The 27033-nt window shown below is 34.8% G+C and overlaps 5 protein-coding genes across 7 annotated transcripts; 3 read left to right on the top strand and 2 right to left on the bottom strand.

Moving 5' to 3' along the window:
• Positions 1-835: 835 nt before the first annotated feature.
• LOC18030697 (serine/threonine-protein kinase 4) lies at positions 836-5912 on the top strand. Its single transcript, XM_006413411.2, has 22 exons — positions 836-960; positions 1074-1314; positions 1640-1894; positions 1996-2120; positions 2207-2251; positions 2449-2530; positions 2620-2688; positions 2812-2982; positions 3069-3134; positions 3223-3291; positions 3397-3465; positions 3567-3811; positions 3918-4033; positions 4118-4209; positions 4285-4323; positions 4418-4474; positions 4570-4677; positions 4773-4824; positions 4925-4977; positions 5072-5136; positions 5237-5288; positions 5380-5912. Exons 1-22 carry the CDS (start codon positions 938-940, stop codon positions 5422-5424), a joined length of 2139 nt encoding a protein of 712 aa, XP_006413474.2. The 5' UTR covers positions 836-937; the 3' UTR covers positions 5425-5912.
• Positions 5913-5956: 44 nt separating this feature from the next.
• On the bottom strand, positions 5957-6888 carry LOC18030696. The gene has a single exon (XM_006413410.2). The coding sequence runs from the start codon at positions 6831-6833 to the stop codon at positions 6093-6095; it is 741 nt and encodes a 246-aa protein (XP_006413473.1). The 5' UTR covers positions 6834-6888; the 3' UTR covers positions 5957-6092.
• Positions 6889-11347: 4459 nt separating this feature from the next.
• Positions 11348-14234, top strand: LOC18030695 (metal-nicotianamine transporter YSL1). Of its 2 annotated transcripts, XM_024149362.1 has the most exons (5): positions 11348-11362; positions 11555-11947; positions 12227-12494; positions 12577-12711; positions 12801-14031. In XM_024149362.1, exons 2-5 carry the CDS (start codon positions 11563-11565, stop codon positions 14029-14031), a joined length of 2019 nt encoding a protein of 672 aa, XP_024005130.1. In that variant the 5' UTR covers positions 11348-11362; positions 11555-11562. The 2 variants fall into 2 exon arrangements, with proteins under 2 accessions (XP_024005130.1, XP_006413472.1); XM_006413409.2 differs by lacking the exon at positions 11348-11362 and having other exon boundaries at positions 11387-11947; positions 12801-14234.
• A 948-nt stretch (positions 14235-15182) lies between these two features.
• Positions 15183-16056, top strand: LOC18031089. The gene is made up of 2 exons (XM_006413408.2): positions 15183-15676; positions 15753-16056. Exons 1-2 carry the CDS (start codon positions 15382-15384, stop codon positions 15929-15931), a joined length of 474 nt encoding a protein of 157 aa, XP_006413471.1. The 5' UTR covers positions 15183-15381; the 3' UTR covers positions 15932-16056.
• Positions 16057-17484: 1428 nt separating this feature from the next.
• Positions 17485-21757, bottom strand: LOC18031088 (probable lysophospholipase BODYGUARD 3). Of its 2 annotated transcripts, none has more exons than XM_006413407.2 (5): positions 21294-21757; positions 20526-20890; positions 19704-20035; positions 19079-19284; positions 17485-17976 (listed from the first exon to the last, which is right to left on the bottom strand). In XM_006413407.2, the coding sequence occupies exons 1-5, from the start codon at positions 21563-21565 to the stop codon at positions 17652-17654; spliced, it is 1500 nt and encodes a 499-aa protein (XP_006413470.1). In that variant the 5' UTR covers positions 21566-21757; the 3' UTR covers positions 17485-17651. The 2 variants fall into 2 exon arrangements, with proteins under 2 accessions (XP_006413470.1, XP_024005382.1); XM_024149614.1 differs by having other exon boundaries at positions 19704-20032.
• Between the last annotated feature and the right edge of the window lie 5276 nt (positions 21758-27033).

The raw sequence follows: 27033 nt of genomic DNA, 5'->3' as shown, positions 1-27033 counted from the left end.
AGTATAAGGCAAGTATCAAATATTAAAAAAAAAGTTACTACTTGGTCTTATTGACCTGTTACTCGTTTCAAATCTCTGATTTTTTTTAAATTTTGTTCTACATCGATTACAACATAAAAAAAGAAAGAAAAATCTACTTATCAAAAGATAAATAAGTTGTCAGACTTCAATATTTAAAGCTTTCCAAAAACTTAAAGGTCAAAATATTAAATATTATCATAGGTTTTAATTAAATATAGCCCAAAATTTTAGTTTTTTATTATTCTATTTGTACTTTTACAAATAACAGAACAAGTCAAGTAACTTGAATTTGGCAAGTACTTGAATTTCAAGTACTTGATATTAATAAATCAAGTACAAGTACAAATATCTTGATACTTGAACGGGGCAAAAGTATCAAGTATACCAAAAATAGCAAGTACTAGTCCCGTGTTCAGGCCTATCGAAAACAGTTTTCTACGATATAAAGCATATCTTACAACTCGATCATAAAGAAATTTTATGTAGAATGCATAATTTATGTTGTTCATTATAATTTGTCTGGACAAAAAGTGAATTTCAGTTATAAATTTTTTTAACTTTTTGTCTTAAAAGTTCATCAGGAATATTTATCCTTTTCCAACGAAACCAGCAAAAGTCATTCATTAGTCACTCGTGAACTTAGCCAAAGAGGTAGATGGGACCAAGCTCATTCCCAGCCATTCATTTTATACTGCATCCACGTGTAATAATCTCAGATGTTTACTCCCTTACCACGTCAGCACAACAGCTCTTCTCTCTCTCTTTGTCTCTCAATCGCGCTTGTCGTGGCGGTCAACTGATCAGAAATATAGCAGCGAAAGTGAAAAACCAAAATTAAAATTAAAAAGAGAGCTGAATTCTCTTGTTTTTTTTTTCTTTGTTTTATCAAAATAAAAACAATTAGTATCCAATTTCAATGGGGTTTCGACTTGTTCTCGAGTAAACAACTTAGTCTCTCTCCCGCTCCAGATTTTTTCCTTCATTTTCAGTAATTCTTTTGATTCAGTTCTTTCTTTTTCTTCCCGTGCCGGTTTTGATTTGGTGGTATTCAGGGCGGTTTTCGGTTCTGTGCGACGGAAGAAGATGGCGGGAGGTAGTGGAGCTATTGTTCGTGGTGGTGGTGGTAGTGGTACTGGTAAGCAGAGAGGTTTCTCCTTAAATCCAAAGGACTACAAACTTATGGAAGAAGTCGGCCATGGAGCTAGCGCCGTCGTCTATCGAGCGATCTATCTCCCGACTAATGAAGTCGTCGCCATCAAGTGTTTGGATCTCGATCGATGCAATAGCAATCTGGTTCGTTTTTTTCCTCGATCCTTTCTTGGTTTTTGAAAATTATGGGTCAATCTCGAAAGACTCTACCTTTTTCATTTGACATCGGTGGAAGTTTGGTTTGTCCACGATACTCTTGCGTTTATGTCTAGATTTGTGATTTCTAGAGTAAAACATTCGAGATCATGAAGAAGTAGTGTGGTCTTGGAGGGGACTAAGACAAATTGTTCTGTTTTGTCGAGATTTAAGACTTCTTGTTTGTTGTCCCTGATGGTTTTCAATTTGTTTTCTCTGTTTTAGAAGATCTCTCTTTCATGGATTAATGTATTTGTATTTGTTTTTTTCTTAGGATGATATTAGGAGGGAATCTCAGACTATGAGTTTAATAGACCATCCCAACGTTATCAAGTCGTTTTGTTCATTTTCTGTGGACCATAGTCTTTGGGTCGTCATGCCATTCATGGCACAAGGCTCGTGTTTGCATCTTATGAAGACTGCGTATTCAGACGGATTTGAAGAGTCGGCTATATGTTGTGTACTGAAAGAAACTCTTAAAGCTCTTGATTATCTTCATAAACAAGGGCATATCCACCGGGATGTTAAGGTTGGTAAAAATGAAAACTTTATTAGCTCACTGGACATTATATTTTTCAGCCATCCGTATAATGTATTCAAGTTTTTTGTTTTTTTTTTTCATCCTACTAGGCTGGAAACATACTTCTTGATGACAATGGGGAGATTAAGCTTGGCGATTTTGGTGTCTCTGCTTGCTTGTTTGACAACGGTGATAGGCAACGTGCAAGAAACACATTTGTTGGTACTCCTTGCTGGTCGGTTATTGTAGTTCTATCTCTTTGTACTTTACCATCACTCTGTATTCAATGGTTTATATTCAAACTCTTGTTTCTGTTTGTAGGATGGCACCGGAAGTCTTGCAGCCGGGAAATGGATACAATTCCAAGTGAGTTTATTTACATGTTAAGCATAAAAAAACTATCCTTTTCTGCATGTTTCTTTGTCTGATATAGAAAGTAGCTCACTTTGGAATGTAATCATATATGCTTGGTGAAGAATATCAGTACTGTGTATATACTGTGTGGAACAAAGAAACGCAAAAATAGCTTATTGATTGGTTGTTCTTCTGTCATTTTTTAACAGGGCTGATATCTGGTCATTTGGTATAACAGCGCTTGAATTGGCCCATGGTCATGCACCTTTCTCAAAATATCCCCCCATGAAGGTGTTCAAAATCTCTTTTTTTTTGGGCTTGTGTCTGTGTTTGCATCTATTAAAACAGATCTGATTCTTTTCTTTCTTTTCTGGTTACAGGTGCTCCTAATGACTATTCAAAATGCACCTCCCAGCCTTGATTATGATCGTGATAAGAAATTTTCTAAGGTACTCGTGTTCTTTCTAGGTGTATTCTCTTATGTTGTTGGAGTTCCTGACGTGTCTGTTTTTTCATATACAATTTATATTCTTTTTTACTAAACTAACTAGAGGACTTTCAGTTGTGCCCAGTCCTTTAAAGAAATGGTTGCAATGTGTTTGGTGAAAGATCAAACAAAAAGGCCAACTGCAGAAAAACTGCTGAGACACTCTTGTTTCAAAAACACGAAGCCTCCTGAGCTTTCTGTGAAAAGGTTGTTTGCCGATTTACCACCTCTTTGGACTCGTGTAAAATCTCTTCAGGTTAGCCATTTTTTTTTTGTGTGTTTCAGCTTCTTTGTTGAAATTACCATGTTCTTTCCTTTATTTATTGCGTTGTTGTATGACAGGCCAAGGATGCTGCACAGCTTGCCATGAAGAGAATGGCCACTTCTGACGAGGAAGCTATATCACAGGTGACATACGCCTGCGCCTTAGTTTGACATTATTACCTAAAAAACTTTACGACTCAAGATTCAGAGTGACAATATTTTTTAATATCAGAGTGAATACCAAAGAGGAGTAAGCGCTTGGAATTTTGACGTCAAAGACTTGAAAACACAAGCATCTTTGGTGAGTTAATTTTCGCAAGTGATCTGTGATTGCACTATCCTTAATATTCTCTTCATTGGCTCCATGACATAACCCCTATTCTCATATTCTTTGTTTGTGTAATAGCTAATTGATGACGATAGTCTAGAAGAGAGTAAAGAGGATGAAGAAATATTCCGTGCACAGTTTCATAAGGCGAGTTATCTGTGGATAAAACTCAGAAAAAGGCATCTAGAAAACTTCACTTTTTGTATCCGAGTCTGGTGGTCTGATCTTCTTTTCAAAAACCACTGCAGGTGAATGAAAGAGGGCAAGTATATGATAGTCCTCCACTATATGAAAACATGAACGGAAAGGAAAAGGTTTCCAATACTGAGCCAACCTACGAAGAGAAATTTAGTTTTATTACGACTGCGAAATCAGAGCCTGACATTCCCGAGGCCAAGGTTAAGCCAGTAAGACGACAAAGTCAGAGTGGACCACTTGCTAGCAGGACTGTCTTAAGCCACTCGTCTTCTGAGAAAAGTCATGTCCTTGAAAGGTTCGACATTTACTAGTTGCTGTTTGAAACTGCACTTTCAGATCTGCTTGTCATTTATAAGAAACTTCCAAACAATCCAACACAACTTGTAATTTCTATCCGCTAGATCCGAGAGTGAACAGCAGATGGCACCGCCAGGCCGATCAGGGTTTAGTGGTCCTTTGAATCTTCCAACCCGTGCTTCTGCAAACAGTTTCTCAGCTCCTATGAAATACTCAGGAGGTGAGAACTTTGGAAATGTTTGTGCAGCTCAGTGGTTTTTTTTTTTTTTTTTGAGTTAAAGAGTGTTTTGTCCTTTTTGAATAGGATTCCGTGATTCTCTAGATGATAAGTCAAAGGCTAATCTGGTTCAGAAAGGACGGTTTTCAGTAACGTCAGGAAATCTAGATCTTGGAAAGGTGTGTTTATAATTCACTTGCCATTTTTTTTTCCCATTTCTTTGACGGTAACTAACTATACAATCTACTCTCTAGGATGTTCCATTAAGTATAGTCCCTCGCCGATCTCCACAGGTTAGTTTCTAGTCTCTGCTTCATTAGAGTAGACTAATGATTTCTCCTCTCAAGTGAGCTATTTACCTGATAAACCACACACTCAAATTTTCAGGCGTCCACTCTGAGAAAATCTGCGAGTGTCGGTAACTGGATACTTGAGCCTAAAATGGTCAGTTTTCGATCACAAATTAGTAGTTTTTTATTTATTTACTCGGAACGGTTTCTTTTTTCTTAATCTGATTCTTGATATTGTATTCCCTGCAGCCAACAGTTCAGCCTCAGACCATCAAGGAGGTAAGTAGCCAACCTATGTCTCCCTCACTCATCATGCCTCAACTTCAACATCTGTTCCAGCAAACCTCACTACAACAGGTGAGAATAAGTCGAGGAACATCCACTAAGACATGAGAGTTATCTTGTTAATTATCAGGTTTTTTAACCATGGCAATGTTATTATCTCACTGCAGGATCTTATTATGAACTTAATGAATAGTGTACAACCCGCGGAGACGACAGATGGTAAGAGAGACAATTTTATTACGTCAATCGGTTGTGACGTTATAATTAATGACCAAGTCTATTCAGTAAATGTACATTCAATTTTTCTTTTATATAATAGGTTCTCAATCGGGAAAGTTACCACCTTTGCCTCGCTCAGATAGTAATGGAACCGTAAGTTGATTTCTCAAATTAAGAGCTCTAGTTTAGTTAGAGATATTGCTTGCGGCTAATGTGACTTTGTCTCTTCAATGTTTCCGGATTACAGGTTGAGCCCGTGGCTTCTGAGAGGGAGAGATTACTACTTAGCAGTATCTCTGAGCTCCGGGCTAGGTTAGTCCTCTTTTTAGAGCAAACATTTTCTTTCTAGAGAATGATTTAGTAGTCTTTATAAGTGCATCTCGGTGCAAGTTTTAACTGCCAAGATTTTCAGGCTTGAAGACTTAACTGAGGAACTTGATACAGAAAAATCAAAATACAGCCAAGTGAGTCAAACACATTTTCAACTTGTTCAAAAATGCAATAGCAGCTAGATGAGCCATAACGCAATTCATTTTGTTTAATTTTTGTATACAGCTCCAGCAGAAACTGAAAGCATTCACTGGTCGCGAACAAGTGTAAGCAGGAGGGAAAGCGACGGTGGAAACACTGAGCTGCACAGAACCTGTAGGAGAAGGAGTGAAGTCTCTTCTGGTAACCACTGAAAACCAGATAAGATTGTTCAACAAAAAGTGAGAGGCTGTGAAGCAACAAAAAGCATAGCAATTTCTCCATTTGGGTTCTGTGTGTGTTTCAGACAAACAATGATGACGACGACAACAGCAAAACAACTAGGGTCTGCTTCTGATGTTAAACTAACAGTTGAAGACAGCAGAAACGAATACAAAAATAAAATAAGAAAAAAGGAAGGAGAAGAAAGCTCTCCTTTTGGGGTCTCAACCCCACATATTTGCTAATTTACTTTGAATATATATTATCACACGTTTTGATCAGTTTGTTTTTTTCTTTTTTGGGTGTATTAATTTTTGTTAGTGAGAGAAAGGAGAACGCATTCTTTTGGACCCTTTGTGTATTGTAGTGATTTGTAAATGCAACATACTTGCTCCGTATTCATCAGATTCTTGCCTATACTTGGGATTCACACTAGAAAATTCATTGTTCTACGTTCAAATAAAAAGTAACTCATGACTCTGTAACCAAAATCATGGTTTTTTTTTTACATTTGTGATTTCATTTGTACTATTATGTTAGAACACTATTGAACAATTACACTGATTCATAGCAAAATTTTAAAAGAAAGATTTTCTTCTTCTTCTTCCACCTTTGGTAGAGGCTTTAGACACCAAATAACCCACACCTAAACACATAACCCAAATCCCCAAATCAACGGCCCATCCCATTCCCTCCACCTCAGACTCCATCTCAGCCGTCCATTCCACCGTCTCCCACTCTCCCTCGCCGTCGTCGGATTCGCCGCGGCTGCACGTGCAAAAACACACTCCGCCGTCCGATTCCCTCCCTTCCTCTCTTTCCTCCGGTATCTCCTCCAAACACTCAAACCCCATCTTATGCTTCCTCCTCCGTCTATGTTTCCTCGCCATCGTCGACGTTGCCACGTGTCCCTCCGCCGCCACAACAACCTCAGCCGATCCTTCCTCCTCCATCTCACACTCGCACTCGAGTTTCCACTTGTCTCCTTCGTCTTTTCTGAATATACCTTTTACGACCCTCTCTTCACGCATGTACACCTCGAACCGGATCCCTTCCCAGACCCGAACCCATTCTCTAGACCCGTAAATGGCTTCTCCTCCCTTGACGACCCTGTGGAGCGTCACGAACGCCGGGGAATCGGGTCGGATCTTGGACCCGTCGAGCTCGAAAGCAGCTTCGTTGATTCGGGGTGGGTAGAGAAGAGTAAGAGAATCGGGTAAGAAGTCTCGGGTGAGTAAACCCGTGAACCGGACGAAGAAAGCTTTAACCTTTAAGCTCTCTTTCTCAACATAGCGCTCGAAATCCGTCGATCTACACATTTCTCTCTGTTGGGTTCTTCGAAAAGTCTGTTTCTTTTTTTGTTCTTTTATAATCTTTTTTAACTTTGAATTGAATGGAAACCTGTGAAAGGATGGGCCTTTTTTTAGAGGGAAACATAGAGGAAGGTGGCGACTTGCGACTTCGGTTTCGTTTTGATTCTAGGGGTGGCTGGCACGCGGTTTGGCTGCTGACGTGGACGTCTCGACGAAATACTCAAATACCTTTTTTAGTATTTTATATTTTATTTTATGGTCAACATAACGTAAACGTATGTATTTTTAAACACGGTTGCATAATTTGCATCGTCTAAAATATCAATAGCGAACAGCTTTAGCATGAACGTGGTTTTTTCTCTTGAGTTGCACAATTGTTTGCAGAGAATGGTTTTGTATTCTACTCCACTTGCCTTCTTCCTCTACATTTCTTTTGTCGTTTGGTTCGGTTCGGGGACATATCAAAACCGGACTAAAAAACCTAAGTTTGTCTTTGTTTTTTAATAATCGAGAGTCCCCAGCTAGATCCTAAATTAATTTTCGATATATGTGAATAAACGTGTATTTCACAGCAGCTAACTAGTATTAAAATCGTATTTATATTTGTTTTCTTTTTTGGACCAAACGTAATTACATTTGTTTGAACACAATACACGATTACTCAGTTGGATTGCATTTGTCAAAACTCTTGCTTTATATACACTTCCAGTTCGTTTTTTTTTTTGTTTTAATTATACAAATTAAGTTTAAGCAATAATTTGATTATTTGAGTCTTTGAGTATAGTGTTAACTGTTAAGTGCAATCCAACTGAGTAATCTTTTGAACAATATGTTTTAAAAACAATCGAGACTTGTAGTTATATATTTTTTTAAAAAAAGATCAACGCTGTTTATAAATAGTGCTACATCGCTAGTTTAAATTTTGATCTCTTAGTTCTTTACCATTTTGTATTTAGTTAGATAATATGAGGTTAATTGATTGTTAATTTTTAGGTCATAGATGATAAGATAGGATCAAACTATAGCTTATTTATTTAGACAAATATAATGATATAATATATTTTGTCAAATAATTTTGTAGTACATTGTATGTTGACTTTTTCTTTTGTTTAAGTTTATATATATATATATATATATTTTGTAAACTTAAAAGATATTTTTAAAGTTAATACAGATTAGACCGGATTGAGGTCCACAGGATCCTCAGCCGCTGGTTTTGGGTTCGCTTTTCGACTCACGCTTCTCTTGCGCCTTCCATGCTAAACGGTATTCAACACTTGAATATAACTTTGTTAAATAGGATTGTCCTTAATGGGCAAGGCTTTTACGATTTCAAATTGGGTTCGTAAATGTCAAGTAGATGGTTCCACTTATTTTTTATGTTCGACTTCGATATGTTTTAACGTTTCTTTTTAAGAAAATGTCCATTTTGGTTTAACTAATATATATATATATATATATATATTAATTAATACTTTTAGTTTCTTACAATAGGAAAGGAAGTATAGAGAGTTTGATTTATAGAAGATGCAGATCAATAAAACTAAATTTACAACAACAACAAAAAAATCGACTATAGTGTAAGCGGAGACATTCGTATAGTAGTCCCGCGCAATATGAAAAGTAAAAGGTCTTAATCAAAAATTTAATTACATGCATGTAGAGTCCTTTATCCTAAATCTTGATATGTATATTAATGTGCTTGTTTTCATAATCTATAATAGATGATAATTCAGCATTTTTTTTTATTGCTAAATTCAGCCCATGAATCAATTTAATTATGACGACATTCGTTTCAATTAGATTTTAATATTCACTTACAGCGGAATATATTTGAACCTAACATTTAACCAAAACTAAAACAAGAACAGGTTTATCTCATACGGCACACCCCCCAATACAGATTCAAAACATTCGATTTAATTTTTATGGTTTTAGTTTTCATGTCGTCTGCTTCGAACACCACAAATTGAGTTTTTAACACTAAACCAAGTAGATAGGCCCTAGTTTCGTCTTATTTTTCACAACATTTGACTGATTTTTTAAGCTCATTATATATATATATATATATATATATGGATTAATAGTGATAAATTTAATTAGGGTAACATGGGCATGTAAGAACATGTTCAGTTTTCTCTATCTTTTTTTTTCCAACTAGTTACTAAAATTATAACTAATGGTAGGCTGGTAGCGTTTCCAACAAACAAAAATGGTAACATGGGCATGTTTAAGAACATGTTCAGTTCTCTCTCTCTTTTCCAACTAGTTACTAAAATTATAACTAATGGTAGCCTTTCCAACAAACAAAAAGCATGACAGTGAAAGTAAAGAATATATATTACTCGTTGATCAATTATGTCCTTATAAGCGCGCGGTTTGGACGCAAACGCAGAAGTTAGAGGGAAATGGAAACAGACTTTTAGCAAAGGGACTGAAGAGTCGTTGTCGTAGTTTGGGGTCAATGTAGGGCTATAGGAGGATAAGTTGTGACTTTAAGAGTGAATGAGGTTCTCTTTCAAATGAATGGTGTCGAGGAGTAGTACTCGTTTTTTCTTCTTTCGTCTCCATCCACCTATCAATATCCCCACTCTATAATGTTTTTGTTTTTTCCCTCAATTTTAGATAATAACTCGGCGAATCTAATCCCTATACTAGGCCTAACAATCCCTATGTAATACAGGGAAAATGGTTCAGATTAGACAGCAACATGGTAGTTGAAAAGTTTAAAGTGTTCTTGTTTCAACTTTGTACCCACTATTAGATCTTAATTCCTAAGTTTATTTTGTGACTTATGTATCGTTTATAGTAGTATAATTAGTTTAGGTTAACTTTCAAACGCAACATATTTATTCATATATTTATTAGATCTTGAATCTAAACTTTTTACGTTGTTATAAGTAACTGGTGAGATATTTTTTATAAGAAAGGGTAATCACCAAGTTTTGACCACCCAACTAATTTTCTAAATGAGTAATAATGTTTATTCATCGAATGTTCAAATAAATCTAAAATATAACACCATCTTCAACTGACCAAATGAGCAATTTATATAAATTGGTGAGATATTGTAACGTAAATTGTTATATCACCTAAATTCATTAAACATCTTTATAGATCTATCAACTACATCATCAGTAAATACAAAATCAAATTTTACGCTCTCAAAGCTGGATTTATCTTCTCGTGAAAAATACGCGAATTTTTTTTAGCAGAATAAATAAACATATATCGCTAAATACTGTGGATAAAGAAAAGAAAAAAGTGCATTGGATTTCGTAGAATAATTGAGACGAAGGATTGCGTAGAAAGGGAACGAAAAACGAAGTAGAAAGTGCATTGTCTTTGTCGTGATATGTGAGTATTGGTCTTATGGTCCATTGAGCCACACTCATTTAGAATCTCACTACTTTCACCATATTCACATATATTGATCTATGCATGACGATTATAGCATCTATGTACATTTCCTTTTCAATTATTCTACAATTCTGTGTTTTGGATATTCATGTCTTGATCATAAAATTATATAATTCTCTTAAAGAAATAGCAAATGTCGTAAAAAATTTTTTTTTTTGAGAATTTAGATAATCGCCAACTTTCGTTTAATTGATGAAGATGTTTTAAATTAATTTCAAAGCCAACTTTAGTTCCATATAAACTTATTTTTAAACTAGCAAACTTTAAGCTACGTATGAGAGTTTTCAAAACCATGAGTTCGAACACCTATTATTGTCTCAGACTTTAAGAGATAATGGAGATTTCTTGGATAAGAACAAAAAAATCTACAGACAACCCATAGTCTCGAATAGATGAACATTAACTTCTAGTTATTAAATTATTTTTATCATCGAATTAAACTCTGAATTCAGAAACCGAGTAAGCAACAATTTTAAATATTATTATCCTTTTTTCTATGAATGAATTGAATTAAATATCATATCTATTAATAGTAACCAGTCTTTCTTTGTTAAGAACCATCGATTTTTTTTTTACCAAAAAAAACCATCGATTTTTCATCCAAATCAGCTACCGTTCCTCAACATCTTATTAATGTGTTCAGTGACTATTTGCATGACTCAAACCTAGGTCCGGGTCGAAAATTTGTACTCAAAAGTCAAATATGCCTATAATGGTTATCTTTGAAATTTTCAAATTCAGCGAGAGTGGAAATTCTACACGTAATGCTGTACGAGACATTTAATCATGATGATGTGATTGCCGAATTTGTTTTTTCAAACCTCTGATTAAAAAGGGTCGATTAAATCATTGCACCCACACGAACCACACAATCTCATTTGGCTGTAAATAAATATCAAAGATTCTGACAAAACCAAGTGAAATGTCATTAAATGTCCTTTGGAACAAGATGCCAACAACAATCTACTTGGCCACTTGACTTGTGTACCAAATCTCTCCCAACTCTTTTACCTTTTTTTTATTCACACAATTTGCGTTTCCCACTTTTGCGTTTGTGTTTTGACGGATTCGTCTACGTTGGACAATGCGCGTGTCGGACATGCGCACTTAAGAGGGTAGAGACAATGAGTTCTTTAGCTTTCCTTTTATTCTCTTCAAACAAACAAAAAAAAGAGTATTCTTTTATACACACAAGTGAAAATAGAGTTTCATATATTCCTAAATTTTCTGGTATATATAAGTATCAAAGATAAGTCCAACCGTAAAAGAATTTTCATTTGCAAAGCTCAATTCTTTTTTTTCATCAGTACTTTCCATGGAAATAGAGCAGAGAAAGATCATGAAGAGAGAAGAAGAAGAAGACAACAATAATCAACTGTCACTACAAGAAGAAGAACAAGAAACAGAAGAAGAGATGTCTGGGAGGACGATCGAACCGTGGACGAAGCAGGTTACGGTGAGAGGAGTGTTAGTGAGCATAGTGATCGGAGTTGTGTTTAGTGTGATAGCTCAGAAGCTAAATCTCACGACAGGGATTGTTCCAAATCTCAACAGCTCTGCAGCTTTACTGGCTTTTGTATTCGTCCAGACATGGACTAAGATTCTCAAGAAATCAGGATTTGTCGCAAAGCCATTCACAAGACAAGAGAATACAATGATCCAGACATCTGCTGTTGCTTGTTATGGCATTGCCGTCGGAGGTTAAGAACATAATTTTCTTCTTATTTATTTTTTCCTTAATAGTTTATTTTTCTTGGGAAACAAGCCAAGATTCTCTAAAACTATATCTGTAAAATAATTCGAAACATGTTTCAAAAATAAACATATTAACTTTATGAAAACTTTTGGGATTGTTGAGTCACAACAAAAGTGTTGATGTTGCTTTTGCTTTTGGGGTATATATAATATAAAACCAAATTTTGGAACTTTGATTAAAAAGATTGGGTTTTTTTGTGTGTTTTTTTTATTTTTTTTTTCAGGTGGGTTTGCATCATATCTTCTGGGGTTAAACCACAAGACATATGAGTTATCTGGTGCGAACATGGAAGGTAACTCTGAGAAGAGTGTGAAAGAACCAGGCCTTGGTTGGATGACTGCTTATCTCTTTGCTGTCTGTTTCATCGGTCTTTTCGTCTTGATCCCTCTCCGAAAGGTTATGATTATTGACCTTAAGTTAACATATCCAAGTGGTTTAGCTACCGCGGTTCTCATCAATGGCTTCCACACGCAAGGAGATGCACAGGCCAAGTAAGTTAGTTAACCTATTTTACAAGAAGTGATGATTGCTACTGAAGTTTCCTAATCTTTGAATGGAATCGATTTGGTGCAGGAAGCAAGTGCGCGGTTTCATGAAATACTTCTCATTTAGTTTCTTGTGGGGATTTTTCCAGTGGTTTTTCTCTGGCATAGAAGGTTGTGGGTTTTCTCAATTCCCAACCTTCGGTTTAAAAGCTTGGAAACAAACGTAAGCATCAATTTTACAAAAAAAACAAAGATTTTTTTCCGAGTTCTTGAAACATGAAATTAAAACACTTTTTCTGGATCCTTTTGCAGGTTTTTCTTTGATTTCAGCATGACATTTGTAGGAGCAGGAATGATCTGTTCACATTTGGTTAACCTTTCTTTGCTTTTAGGAGCTGTTCTGTCTTATGGCATGATGTGGCCTCTTCTTGATAAACTCAAAGGCTCTTGGTTCCCTGAGAGTCTCGACGAACACAACATGAAGAGCATATACGGTTACAAAGTCTTCTTATCCGTAGCTCTAATCCTCGGCGATGGTCTCTACACTTTCGTTAAGATCCTCTTTGTCACCATTGCCAGTATCAACACAAGACTCAAGAACAAACCTAACGATCTCGATGACTTGGGTGACAAGAAACAACGGAAATTTCTCAAGGAAGACGAGAATTTCCTCAGAGACAAAATCCCGATGTGGATCGGACTCTCCGGATATCTTACCTTCGCTGCGGTCTCAACCGTCGTGGTTCCTCTGATATTTCCTCAGCTCAAATGGTATTACGTTATTGTAGCTTACATTTTCGCGCCATCTCTTGCCTTTTGTAACGCCTATGGAGCTGGACTTACAGACATTAACATGGCTTATAACTATGGGAAAATCGGTCTGTTCGTTCTCGCGGCTGTGACGGGAAGAGAAAACGGAGTTGTGGCCGGACTCGCCGGATGTGGACTGATCAAATCGGTTGTTTCGGTTTCTTGTATTTTGATGCAAGATTTCAAAACGGCTCATTACACGATGACGTCACCTAAGGCTATGTTTGTTAGCCAAATGATCGGAACGATCGTCGGATGCATCGTGACGCCGTTAAGTTTCTTCTTGTTCTACAGAGCATTCGACGTTGGAAACCCTAACGGAGAATTCAAGGCTCCTTACGCTTTGATTTACAGAAACATGGCGATTCTTGGGGTGCAAGGCTTCTCTGCTCTGCCTCTTCACTGTCTCCAAATGTGTTACGGGTTTTTCGGGTTTGCGGTTTTGGTCAATGTCGTTAGGGATCTTACTCCGGCGAAGGTTGGGAGGTTCATGCCGCTTCCGACGGCGATGGCGGTTCCGTTTCTGGTCGGAGCTTATTTTGCGATTGACATGTGTGTTGGGACTTTGGTTGTGTTTGTTTGGGAGAAGATGAATCGGAAGAAAGCAGAGGTTATGGTTCCGGCGGTTGCCTCAGGGCTAATTTGCGGCGAAGGACTTTGGACGTTACCGGCGGCGATACTTGCACTCGCTGGAATAAAACCTCCAATATGTATGAAGTTTTTAGCTTCATAGGAGGATCAGTGAAGAGAGACAAGAAGACTTATATGAAGAAGTTAGAGCAGTTATGAAAGTTAGAAGAAGTCAATGATGTTCTAATCATCCTATTCTTAGAATAATAAGAAGACTTGTGAACAAGAACATTTTTGTTTGTTTGTAGGAATTAGAGTAAAATCTACTTACATGGAAATTGTTTAATCAAAATAAGTTTTTCAACAGATCTTGTTCTGCTCCATTTCCGGTCTTATAATGGGCTATCTGAAACTAGTATGGGCTTCGTCCATCTATCTAAAAACTGGAGACAGTGTTCGAAATGACTGTAAATCTAGTGGATTTGGCCCGTCATTTTAGTAAGAACTATACTATCTATGTACTCTTAGAGGATGTTCTTAGGACTTTTAGCTTAATTTTAAAATTCTGTAACTCAAAATCAAATGCCCGCACTGACTCCTTTGTAAATGGGACGCGAATACGAAACTATCTACTTTCCCAAAATCTTTATAAAACCGCAAAATTTACATTTAGTATGACCGGGCATCTGAAACTAGTAAGTCGATGTAGTGAAAACATACTTTGAATATCCTTTCTAGATAACAATTCTTTCTCATTTTCTAATCTCAACCATTCAAATAGGATCTTGTTTAATTGGGATGAAATATGTACGTATATTTTTTCTTTCTTAAAAAAAAAAAACGGAACAATATGTACGTATACAGATTTCCAAAAATCTAGTATAATATGAAAACCTTCCCCAAACCAGTAGATTGCTTATCTTTTTAGGAGAGCTTATACTATATACCATAAGTTCATGCATTTTAAAACATTTTTAAATCCAAAGGATTTTATGCTTTTAATGGATTTGAACATACCTGCCATATATTTAGAGGGGATTTATTGGCTTATTTATTTAAATTGATAAGGAAATTATATTTTAATATTTTGAAAATTAACGAGTAATCAATAACAGAAAAATTTGTTAAGATTTTTAATTCAACGAAAATGCCTGATCCAATAAGGCTCTCTTAGTATAATCTCTTCAATAACATAAGACGTATATGACTTTTCTTATGAAGAAAGATGTATTCCCTTTTAACAGCAAATAATAGTATTTTTGGGCAATTAGGTAACCAAACAAAAACCACACGAAAGTAACAAGAGAGAAAATTAGGCAAACAAATAAATGATTCACACAACCCACCGTTCAACCACCTACTCCCTCTTCTGATATCTCCCCTTCATCTTTTTTATTAAGTTTAAATTATTTATATCTTCCAAAAGCCTCACCACAACATTAATCCTCTTCACAATATTAAAGAGAAAACATAAGAGATTGTTTCTTGTAGAATTCTATAATCTTGTGATTAAATGGCGAGCCAGGAAGTCGTGGTGGTCGGAGGGGAGAGAGAAGGGGCTGAGATCGTGTACGGAGCGGAGGAGTGTTACCAGAAATCAGTGGAGCTTCTAGAGGAGCTAGGGTTTCCAAAAGGAGTGATGCCTTTAAAGAATCTTGTGGAGTGTGGAAGAGTTAGAGCCACGGGGTTCGTGTGGATGAAGCAAGACACGCCTTACGAGCATTTCTTCGAAGCCACCAACACTCGCGTCTCCTACGCTCTTGAGGTCACCGCCTATGTCGACAAGTGTTGTATGAAGAAGATGACAGGTACTGCTACTTCATCAAATAATGATTATATATATTGATTTTTGGATTTATTTATGAATTTGTATTGTGTGTATAGGAGTGAAGAGTAAGCAGATGTTTTTGTGGGTACCAATTGTGGAGATGAGTATGGAGGAGCCAAAAAGCAAGAAGATTTACTTCAAGACTCCTATGGGAATCGGCAAGTCTTTTCACGTTACCTCATTCATGGACGAGGAAGAGAAGCGCAACTTTTACTTGGAGAATCCCAAGAAATAACACCATTTATTATTAATTTATATTTGGGTTGGTTTTGCTTTTGTTTTTCTATTACTCTTGCAATGTTGCATTTATGGCTCTATGCATTTTTATCTAATAACAAAAAATGAGGTAAAATTTGGTTTGAGATGCAATGGACATAACTTATAATTGAAATCTATAAAGAAAGTACTTTAAATTTGATAATATGATGAGATAGGATATGTTTCACTCCAATAATACATTCTTTGAGTGATATGATCAGTGGAATCACATTGATTTGGAAAGAATCCAAACATAATGGACGGTGGACGCAATGTTAGTAATTCGCAAAATGTATTTCACTTCAGATTAGAAGAATACATATACCCTGTCCTGAAAAGAAAATATCCTGTCAAAACACTAATATTGCTCTTTAAAGAAGTCTTAAATATTCTGAATTCTTAGATTTTTGAATCATTAATTCAAAATTGTGCGATAATCAATTATTTAAATAACAAATGGATCCTAATTAAAACACTGAAAAGCGAAAAAGACCTCGAAATTCATCTTTTCCTTTTTCTGTTGAAAAGCGAAGGACTCAAACTCAACCTCCGTTGTTGATGGTGATCAGGGACTTACAGATGGAACGAGTGACTGATGAATCATATTAATTTATGATATGGATATGAATGTAGCTGTAAAGTAACAGAATATATAATATAGTTGGATGGGTCCAAAACAATCATTAATATTGGTAAATTTGTTCAACCAATCTGACCCACTTGCAGTCCATCATCACCTAACTATTCACATGAGTATATAAAAATATCCTTGTGAACGAATCTATATAGAAGGAAAAAAAAAGAATAAGCGTAATAATTTTCTTGAGATTAGCAACCTATAAGTCTAACAAGATTTGATCCTAAACATCAATATCCAACCACTAATCTATCCTAATCTATCATTAACTCATGATTCAACAAAAAGAAAACTACTCACATAGAAGAAAAATCTTATGATGAACATAAGAGAAGAAGCTACTCACACATATTGTTCATTGTCTACGCAGAAAGATCTCATGCATTTTCGACACCAAATTTAAAATAATATTTATTGGCAAAAGACGAATAGTAAAATTGTAAATAAATTGAATCATTTTTATCGCATGTTTTTTTTTAGATAGCAGAATTTCGGGCATGTTTTTAACAAACAGCATATTTTTTTAGCCGCCTAAAATATTTTACATAATAGTAGTATACTTTATAAATCACACGCAAAAAAAAACATCTTAGCTATTCAAGGTTACTTTATTTACAAATAAAAGCACCTTTTCATGTAATATAATCTTGTTTTTCGAGCAGCGGCTTCATAGGGTTTAATGATACACAATGCCTTTATGATAAGGACTAATTCCCAGAGAATCTTATATATATACATATATATATATGTTCTATGTGTGTGTTAAATGGTCAGAAATGGTCTGGAAAAAGAAGGCATAAACAAAGTCACACCTTCTATTTGCATGAATATATATTAATACAACTTTAAAGAATTTAATTAAAAAATCAGCAAACAGAAAAAAACGTGAACATTTATTATTTGATACGCCATTCTCTTCTTTTTTTTTTTCTTTCTCATGGCTAAAGTACATAAGGATTTCCTTAATTTATAATGGTAAAACTCTTAAGAATATTTTTTATCAATCAATTACATAGATGATCAATTGATGATCAATTGCAAGTTTTCATAGAACACACTTTCAGCAAGATGAAGTCTTCCAAATCTCTTGGAGCTCTCTGGCAAACTCATCCTGTCTCCCAACGACCATGGTGATATGATCTTTTTTCTCAATAACAGTAACTCGTGCCCGAGGAATCCGCTGCTTAACGTTGTAGCTACATTCGATGGGGATGAGTTCGTCGTCTCCTCCGTGGAAGATGGTCACGTTACACTTCAGCTTATCTCGTACGATGTCTAGATACGTATCTAGTTTGCTTCCTGTCCCACATATAATGTTGTGTAGAGTGTGCCATGCTGCATTGTGCGTGTGACACATGAAACCTTCTATTAAAAAGTTCACTGTTCTGTATACAGAAAATTAACTGTTAGTACAATAGATGATATATAGCAAGATGTTGTAACCTCATTACTTATTAATTAATCGGCATATCCACTTGCTACAACAATAAAGAGTCATCGCTTTTTGCATGTCAGATGTAACCTCATCATAGCAAATTTACCTATTAAACTTGGCATTTATATTAATTTTAATTATTTTTTAACGAAAAATTCATAGTTTTGTTTTTGGAGTCAAAATTCATATCTGGTAGCATTGATCGGACGAATTTTGGTTCCATTTCCTTATTTAATTTGATGTTGACGGGTTGGTTGTTTTGGTAGGACTAGAGCTGCAAAGCAGAAACTATAGAACATAGTCGTAAAATCTATATCGACATGTCACTAAACTAGGCCGATCAACCAACCTAGACATTTCAAAAGTATAATCAATTTCGATTGCTCCAAATAAACATAGTCATATGAATTTAGGCTAGAAATTAAATTTTTAGCATAGCACGAGAGTCTAGTTAGGTTGCCTAATCATCCATTTTTCTTAGAGCTCGTCTCCAATTAATGGAGACATACTAATGGCATGTCAAAACACGTGGCTCCATATATCTGGTTATTTACACCACGCAGAGTTGTACTTTATCTAAAATTGTTTATATGTTAACTATTTTAGTGAGTATTTAGGTTAATTGTAAAGTAAGTAGACACTACCTAGCCAGCGACCATATACGGCTATGAATTAAATTTGTAAGTAGAATTTAGTTCATCGGATGTGGTTTGGTAACTGATGACAGCAACTAACTAGCTACATCAACCCTCAATTAATTGTTTCCTACCAATTGAATATGACTCTAAACCTGTAATAAAGTTGATAAACTTTAAACAGAAAAAGAATCTACGTTTAGACTAAACCTAACTTTTTAGTTTTTAGATCACTTCAAAATATTCCAAACAAACTGATACAAAACCACCAACATTGTGATCCTCGTGTATTGTTAGCGTTTTAATATATCTTTGTACGCATTGGATTTTAAGTCTATAGTTCTTTTCCGATTTTTTTTTTTTAGCAAAAGAGAATAGATTAAATGAAAAATAAATATGATAAAAAAAAACAAAAACCTGTTATTACGGGTCAAGAGATTAGCCAGGAATTGCCAAAGACGGTGGTTTTTGCAGATGAGGAGACAAATGGTACGGCTAATGTGTTCGTACCAACAAGCCATCGACGCTCCTAAAGCTATTGGCGGCCAAACCTTCCTCGGCGCCACCTTCTTCATCACATACTGCCTCGGCTTCGCCTCTCCTGCCGGTACCGGATAGTACGGCTGCCCACACGTTCACATGCACACGTATTGTATATATTAGTCGTATCACACATCTATTGTTTTGCACCATACGTTTTTTCAAACTAATTATTTAAACTCTACCTTTTCAAAATATTTCTTGTCACATTCTAAAAATATCACAAAATGTCAATTTCTTCAAAGAAACAAATTTGTTTAAGAAACACAAAATATTAAGCTTTCTTTTCAAATTTAAAAAGAGCAAAATAAGGGGAACAAAAAGCAACCGTGCCAAATATGTAGTCGCATACTTTTCTTACGATAAGTGATTAGCTAAAAATATAATGAGTGACCCAATATAAAGATTGGAAAAAACTTACAATCTATTATGTAAGTTTAATGTCCCGCATGCTTAAAGATCAACAAAGACGGTTCAAATAAGCTTAAACTAAGAAACTCACCGGAGCAAGGAGGGTGAGCGACTTGATTAAGCCGCCGTGTCTAGCCGCGAGGCCAAGCGCCAAAATGCATCCCAAAGAGTGAGCCACGATGTGGAAAGACTTCACATTATGTTTCAGTAAGACTGATTTCTCGATCATCTCTACGTGTTCTCGTAACGTGTAGAGTGAATCAGCTGGCTTAGGGCTCTTCCCGAATCCTAGAAGATCCACCGCAAAGAGCCTGTAAGGTGAGGAGGAGGCCGACAGGCTGGGAAACACCGTTTCCGTCCAAAACGCTGACGAAGATATGAAACCATGGATGAACAACACATCCTCTTTCGTAATTACACCTGCTGTAATGAATCCAATTATTTTTAAAACGTCAAAAAATAATTAAAATATTAAATTAACATTTTAGAGTATCAAAAAATCATAAATATAAAGAATCATTTTATCTCTTTAAATCTGTTGTATTCACCTTTTTAACACCCTCTCAAAGGATGTCATTTGGAGCATACAAATAGTTTGATTACAATAAAGGAGGATAGAACAAATTACATTAGAGCATAAATAAATATCAAAACACGTGTGAGCAATAGCAGCCGATGTTATGGTTGAAAGAATTTAAACCATGTCTAGAACAAAAAACCATTTTGTTTAGCCTATTTTCATTTATAATCTATATATAAGGAAGTTTTTATAAATAAACGCAATAATTTATCGTGTATATGTTTTCTAAAACAATAAACATATAAATGTAAAAACAAATTAAAATAAATACCAAAAAAATCGATTGTATTAATCATAGTTTATAATCAAATAAAGATGCACGTGAACTTTTACCATTTGGGATTTGAGTTTGGACAAAGAGGGAATGATCTTTGTCGGAAGTGGAGGCCCAAGATGTACAAAACCCACAATCACAATCAGACCATCGAGAGACATCGCGGTTCAGATTCTGCGGTTTGATCTTTCCCCGAAGCATCTCAACGACCGTGAAGTTCACTGTCATGCTTGACTTTGTTATTGATTTCCTCCTTTTGGTCTTAGTCCTCTCATGATGGTCGCTACACTTGGAGTCGGACCGAATAACTTTAACAAACCGTTTATTGAGCTCGTTAACGGAGACGTTAGAGAGGTCGGATAAAAGAGAAGGACGTGTGTAAAGGGTCTCAGAGATATCCTCTAGCTCAATCTTGGAGCGTCCGCTACAAGAAAACCAAAAGGAATATGAATCCGCTCAACTCCTAAACCGAATTAAAATTGAAATTTCAACTCCTAAGGACAAAATTGGCTCAAGGTCCTATTTTAATTTTATTAGAAAAAAAATAGCATGAGTTGGTTATATATGGAACAATTGTGAGCAATTATAGTTTATAAAATTCACGTAAATTTTGATAGTATGAAAAATTATAAGGTAAAACCAGAACACCACATTAATGATTAAACACAAGTTTATTTAATTTTTTTTGGTGCAATACACAAGTTTATTCACTATCAATATCCTATTTAATATATATTTTTGGGTTTTGCAAAGTAACATATTTTTGGACAATTCTGATATTGTTACATTTTTGCATTAGTTAACGAAAACAGAAAAGTACAGACTACCTGAGTTCTTGAGGCCGAGAAAGAGTGAGGATCTTGGATTCGCCATTATTGTGAGACAAGAGGATCTTTCCTCGAGTGGCCGTGATGGGTTCCTTTGCCGACAAGCAATAGCAAGGCTTCCACTCGGATTCGAAGAGGTAGTCTGCTGCTTTGTAGATGAGACAAAGCAATGAATCCACGATGTCTAAGAGACAGAACACGACGAAGCTAACGGCTTCGTTGAGCCATGTCCCTGCAACGGTCGCTGCTCTTCTTGTCTTCATCACAGCCATGGCTCAAAGCTTAGAGATGTTAAACTTTTAAAATTTAAAGAACTCTTCTTTATATATTTGGGAGTTTAAAAAGAGAGATCCATGGATGAAGTCGACCTGTGTTGTATAGTTGTGCAATGTATTTATATAATATGTATAACCTCTCTCTGTCTATCTATTCTCTCTTTATGTGGGAGTTGAGAAGAGGAGAATATGGAGAGAAACAAAAATCTGAAGGTTGTGTGAATGTATATACATAGTGTATAGATGATACGTGATTAATATAATATGATATTCATAAGGTGATATTGTTCACGACACTCGAAAATGACTGTTTAGGGGTCACGGATCCACCGGTTTGACCGGTTCGGTATTAAAAACACTGGCTAAATAACTTGTGGCTGTGAGTTGATTTTGGACATCTTTAAATGGGCTCTTGTCGAAAAATTCTCTGTATATTGATCGGAAGATGGTGACTTTAGTCCAAATATCTTTTCTTTTACATTTGGAGAGAAATAGACATAGAACAAAACAAGAAAAGAAACAAAAAAAGACAAAAAGAAACCGAATTGGTGACTTTTGCTTGAAACAAATTCTGAAGCTATTGTCAAAACGGGCAAGAGAATAGAGAAACTATGTGTATATTTTTTGTTACTTACGATGAAGTTGAGTGGCAAATTGGGGTTTTTCTTTATTCTATAATCCATATGCATAGATAAGGGACCTAATTGTTCACATTTATATTACTATATAAAAAGTTTATGAAATATATATATACAAGCAAAGTAATGTTTGTCTGCAGTGGAGTAAATTTAAGCCATTTCTTACATGTGTAAAATTGCAAAATTTCTCTAGGTGAACAGAATACTTTGTACGGAAAAGACTTTGAAATTGAGAAAATTTGAAAGAGAGAAGAGATAGATAACCAAATCAAATTTAAACCAAAAAAAGATATAAAAAGCGAAATGTGGGCTGTGTCATTAAACGCCCAAAGAAAAAGAGGTGCGTGGTGGTTGAACCATCCAGTGAAACTGCAGAACAGTCCATGACTTGGCTTTATCATATGATCATGCACAGATCCTCTTTTCAATAAGCTTTCTCTTTTATATATAAATATTATTTGACGTCACACTGTTTTCCATTTCAATAATCATTTCTTGTTCCTCTAAAATTTGCTAAACCGTTTTTTCTTACCCGTTACAACTTTTTTTGCTTTGTTTCATGACACGCAACTATATCTATTTTCAGACCAACGTAGAGGTAACGATAAACAAAAACGATGTCCCTTTTTGGCGGAAGTGGCAAGGAGAAATAAAGTGATAGTTTTTTTTAAAAAAAAAAAACAATATCAGTTTTTTTTTTCACAATGCCGATTGTGGACGTGGTAGATCCAAACCACGTGATTCTCATAACTAATAACTATTTCTGTTTTATAATAGAACTTATTTTTGTGTGAAAGTATAACATTTGATCAACTACATCCCCACAATATTTATATTTTAATAACCATAAATACCAAACTGAAATTCAAACTAATTTCGAGATATGAGAAGAGTCAGATATTTATTTTTTCATTTTTTTTATTTATAGTGACCAACCATCGGACCACCATAGATTAGTTAATTTAGTATTTTTAAACAATTTTTTTTTTTAATTTCGAAAATTGTAATGACTGGAATTTCTTTTGCATTTTTTTCTACAAATTTTTAATTTCTATGGGCATCCACCAAATTTTTGCTCAATGAGAGTAAAAAATTAAACAACTCGTAATACTATCTGATGTATAGGTGCTCCGTGCTCATCAATGAGAATGTCTGCACAACAACTATAAGAATCCAAATCAGAAGCTTACAGAATAACTTACGAGATCTCTACAATATTCAAACAAGAAGATCACACAACTGGTTGTAAAATTAAATGGTTCAGAACAGAGCCGATCCAGAATTATATGACGCCTAAAATACAGTAACAAAATGATGTTTTTATCACAACTATATCAAAGAAACTTATCCAAAAATTAATGTTCTAATAATTTATTAAAAAGTTGGCGTTTAGAAGGGTTGCTTTAAGAAAATTAAGCCTAGGGCCAGTCCTGAGTCCTGGTTCAGAAGATAACACGCTCGCTCTCTCTCTCTCTGGATACATTTATTATTATATTTGTTTAAACAAAAAATCTGGTTTTACAGTGGATTTGTTTAAAGTATTACCTGACTCATATGTCGTGTCTTCAAATCGATCGAACATCGATTGGTTCTAATCCGTACTTAGTGATATGCTGTTTCATGCTTCAAACATTGTCCTGTTGGTCAAATTTGCATGTGCTATTCGCAGTGCCGTGTTTAGAGTATTAGAGTCCTAAGGTAAATAACAAAAAAAAAATTTCCATTTTGCTTTAATTATTTTTTAAAAAATATAAGCTGTAAATGAGATTTAAATATTATTTTATAAGATATTATAAAGTACTTATGCTTTTTATTAATTTATAATAAATTTTCAACCACAAAAAATAACACAAAAATATAGATTAACCAATATACTAATTTTCTTTTTTTTGGGACACCAACCAATATACTAAATAAAAATACAAAAATTAAGGGCCCTAAAACTTGCTTAATATTAAGGGGGCCTAAGGCAAATATCTTATTTTTTGTTCATTAAGCACGGCTCTGCTATTCGGCAATAATGGCATTCAATCCAATATCCTTTTTTTTTTACTCTCCCATTAAATGTTGATTCGATGCATACAAACAAATGATTGTTAGACGGCGTATTGACGGCGTAAGTACGTATGCATGGTAGGCGACGTCATTCGTTTTGTATGCTCATTGATTTTACCGAAACAAAAGGAATGAGACAAAAACTAACCATAAATTTCTATTCTTACTTAAAAAAAAATAGAATCAGATAGATTTCTAAAAGAGAAAAACTAACAAATATTCTATATTTTTGGATTACACCAAAAATATTTCTGAATCTTTGAACTACTATAATATTTTCGAACACAAAACCATATAAACTCAATTTTAGTTCTATCCCCCTAAACATCGAATTAACTATATTTTATGTTACATTACTTGGATTTGGAATGGACCCTCGAGAACAAATGTTAACCTCTCTTCTCTCCAACTAGATCCACCGTAACGAAGTTTTCGTAAATAAATTATGGGTGATACTTTTTAGTATAATGTGTCGTGGATATCGTCGCCGGGTTTTCTTCCGGAGTGATATATTGATCGCATTATATTTACCAGATATATTTATATGATTAATCGTAACATCAACTAATCTCATTATACTACAAGTTGCGACATATATAATAAAGATTCCTAACATTCCGGCCGGTGTTAAATAATAAAATACATCTAACTTTAAAACGGTGCTTTAAGAAGAAAAGGACATACGATAAATGTCTTTCTATCAAATTATATTTATAATTTCAAGGTTCAAAAAAATATATATATATATATATATATATATATATTTATTTCCTTCAATTCCGAATGTATTTCAATTTCGACGCAATACTATATCTGCGTTATATTATTAGATTTGTAAAACATCATTCACTTATAAGTTAATTTGTAAGTGTTTATCCAACATTTTCTTTTCACAACTTATCGGCATAATATGAAAATGCGGCTGTGATTTTGTGTATTTATATGGATATAATAGAAATATTATGTATATATCATCAACAAAATTATATATTTTTGTGGAAATCCATTTCATATAGTTTAAAAAGGAGTGATAGAGGTAGCAAAGTCCGGATATCTGGTTTTTCATGCCATGACATTATGACTCCACGATTACATGTCACATGACTAAGACATCTCGGAGTTTAGTAGAGTACAATCGGATTATTGGAAAATATATATTGCAAAATGAAAATGTATAATCGCTGATTAACTATTACATTTAAAAAACTGTATTGTGTGTACCACTTTTTTTTTTAGATTTCATCACCTGATTATAAATACAGACAAGTTGCTGGGGCAGTAGAAAGTTAAAAACTAGAGGAAAAAAAAAACTGCGGTAAACATGTATTTCACTCGGAAAAAAAACGTAATTTATGGGTAAATATAGACCTTTTAGTAATGGGCCATGCTTTAGCTAGTATACGATCATAGTGGCCCATATAAGGCTTTCACACATGTGTACACGTGTAAAGCATGGATTGATATGCCAAAATGTCACCGGCTAGAAGTTGGACGATCGGAAGGGAAATAGGTGTGATGGCGGAATCGGAACGTCAAGACCATAAACTGGAGTTGGTACGGACCCTAAACGTCCGTCGTTTCCCAGCCTATTTCCGATCGTATCGAACTGGTGGTATTTTATTCTTAATTTGTCCTTTATACATTTTTTTTTTGCAGCATTAATTGCACTCAACATCTTTGATTAAATGTCTGCGAGAGAGTCCAAGTTCACGTTAAATCGTTAATACGAATCTGTTATCTTCTTCCGAGTAATTTGATGCTGCTTCTTCATTCTTCATGTGAAATGAATTCGCTTAAAATATTTATTTAAACAAGTAACGTTTGTCCCCGCGAGATACTAAAGCCATCACGTTCCATTCTTTTGTGAGAAAATACTTGACGTTATGTCATTTTTTTCCCGACAGTTTAAAAATATTCGAGGTTTAAATTTGTCTGCTAGTATTCTCCCAAAAACTCCAAACGATTCAATCTTTAAATGTTCTTATGGTTCTTGAGACATCTCTACATAGTTTTAGTGGCACGATTCAATCTTTTATATGTTCTTATGGTTCTTAATTGAGACATCTCTATATAGTTTTAGTGGTGCCACATATTTTGTTTTGGGTTACTTGGCTGTCGATTGGTTTGAGTTAGTTCCAAATAGCTATTATTAGCTGTATCATGGTTAACCAAATATGCTTGTTTCAGACTGGTAGTCTTCTCAACATCTACATGCTGGACACACGTTGAATTTTGTCTCGATGCCAAGATCTGCTCGAAACAGGTTAGACCGACGCTGAAAACAGAGGAATTATTTATTTGTATCCCTTTTGGTAGGTTCTATTCTCTCATTTCTTGGTAACAAGAAAAACATATCTCGGAGTTGATTCCAAATGATTGGATCTGTATAGAATTGGTAGTCTCTAGGCAATATAGTTTGGAACATGTTTGTGATATGTAGCCAAATCTCAACATAAACCTTTCATGAGTTTATATGATTTACATTAGTCTCTGATTAGAGTGATTCCAATAGTTTTTTTAAAAAGAATGGTGTTCACTGGATTCTTAAAAAAATATGCTCCTCTTTTATAGTAAGTGAACATGTTTATGCAAAGACTATAACCACCGAATTATATCACTAATGAACAATGACCTTATGACGACAATTGAACATTAGTGAGTGGTCCTATAGTTTCCAATAAATAGAATTAGCCTATACGACAAAAAAACAACAACTAGAGCTAGCCTATTAACAAAAAGATATGTAATTTTGTTCTATAAATCGTCTATTTG

This window comes from Eutrema salsugineum, unplaced genomic scaffold (assembly GCF_000478725.1).
Source record: "Eutrema salsugineum unplaced genomic scaffold, Eutsalg1_0 scaffold_1, whole genome shotgun sequence".
Lineage (NCBI taxonomy): Eukaryota > Viridiplantae > Streptophyta > Magnoliopsida > Brassicales > Brassicaceae > Eutrema > Eutrema salsugineum.
This window is presented reverse-complemented; position numbering and strand designations above follow the sequence as displayed.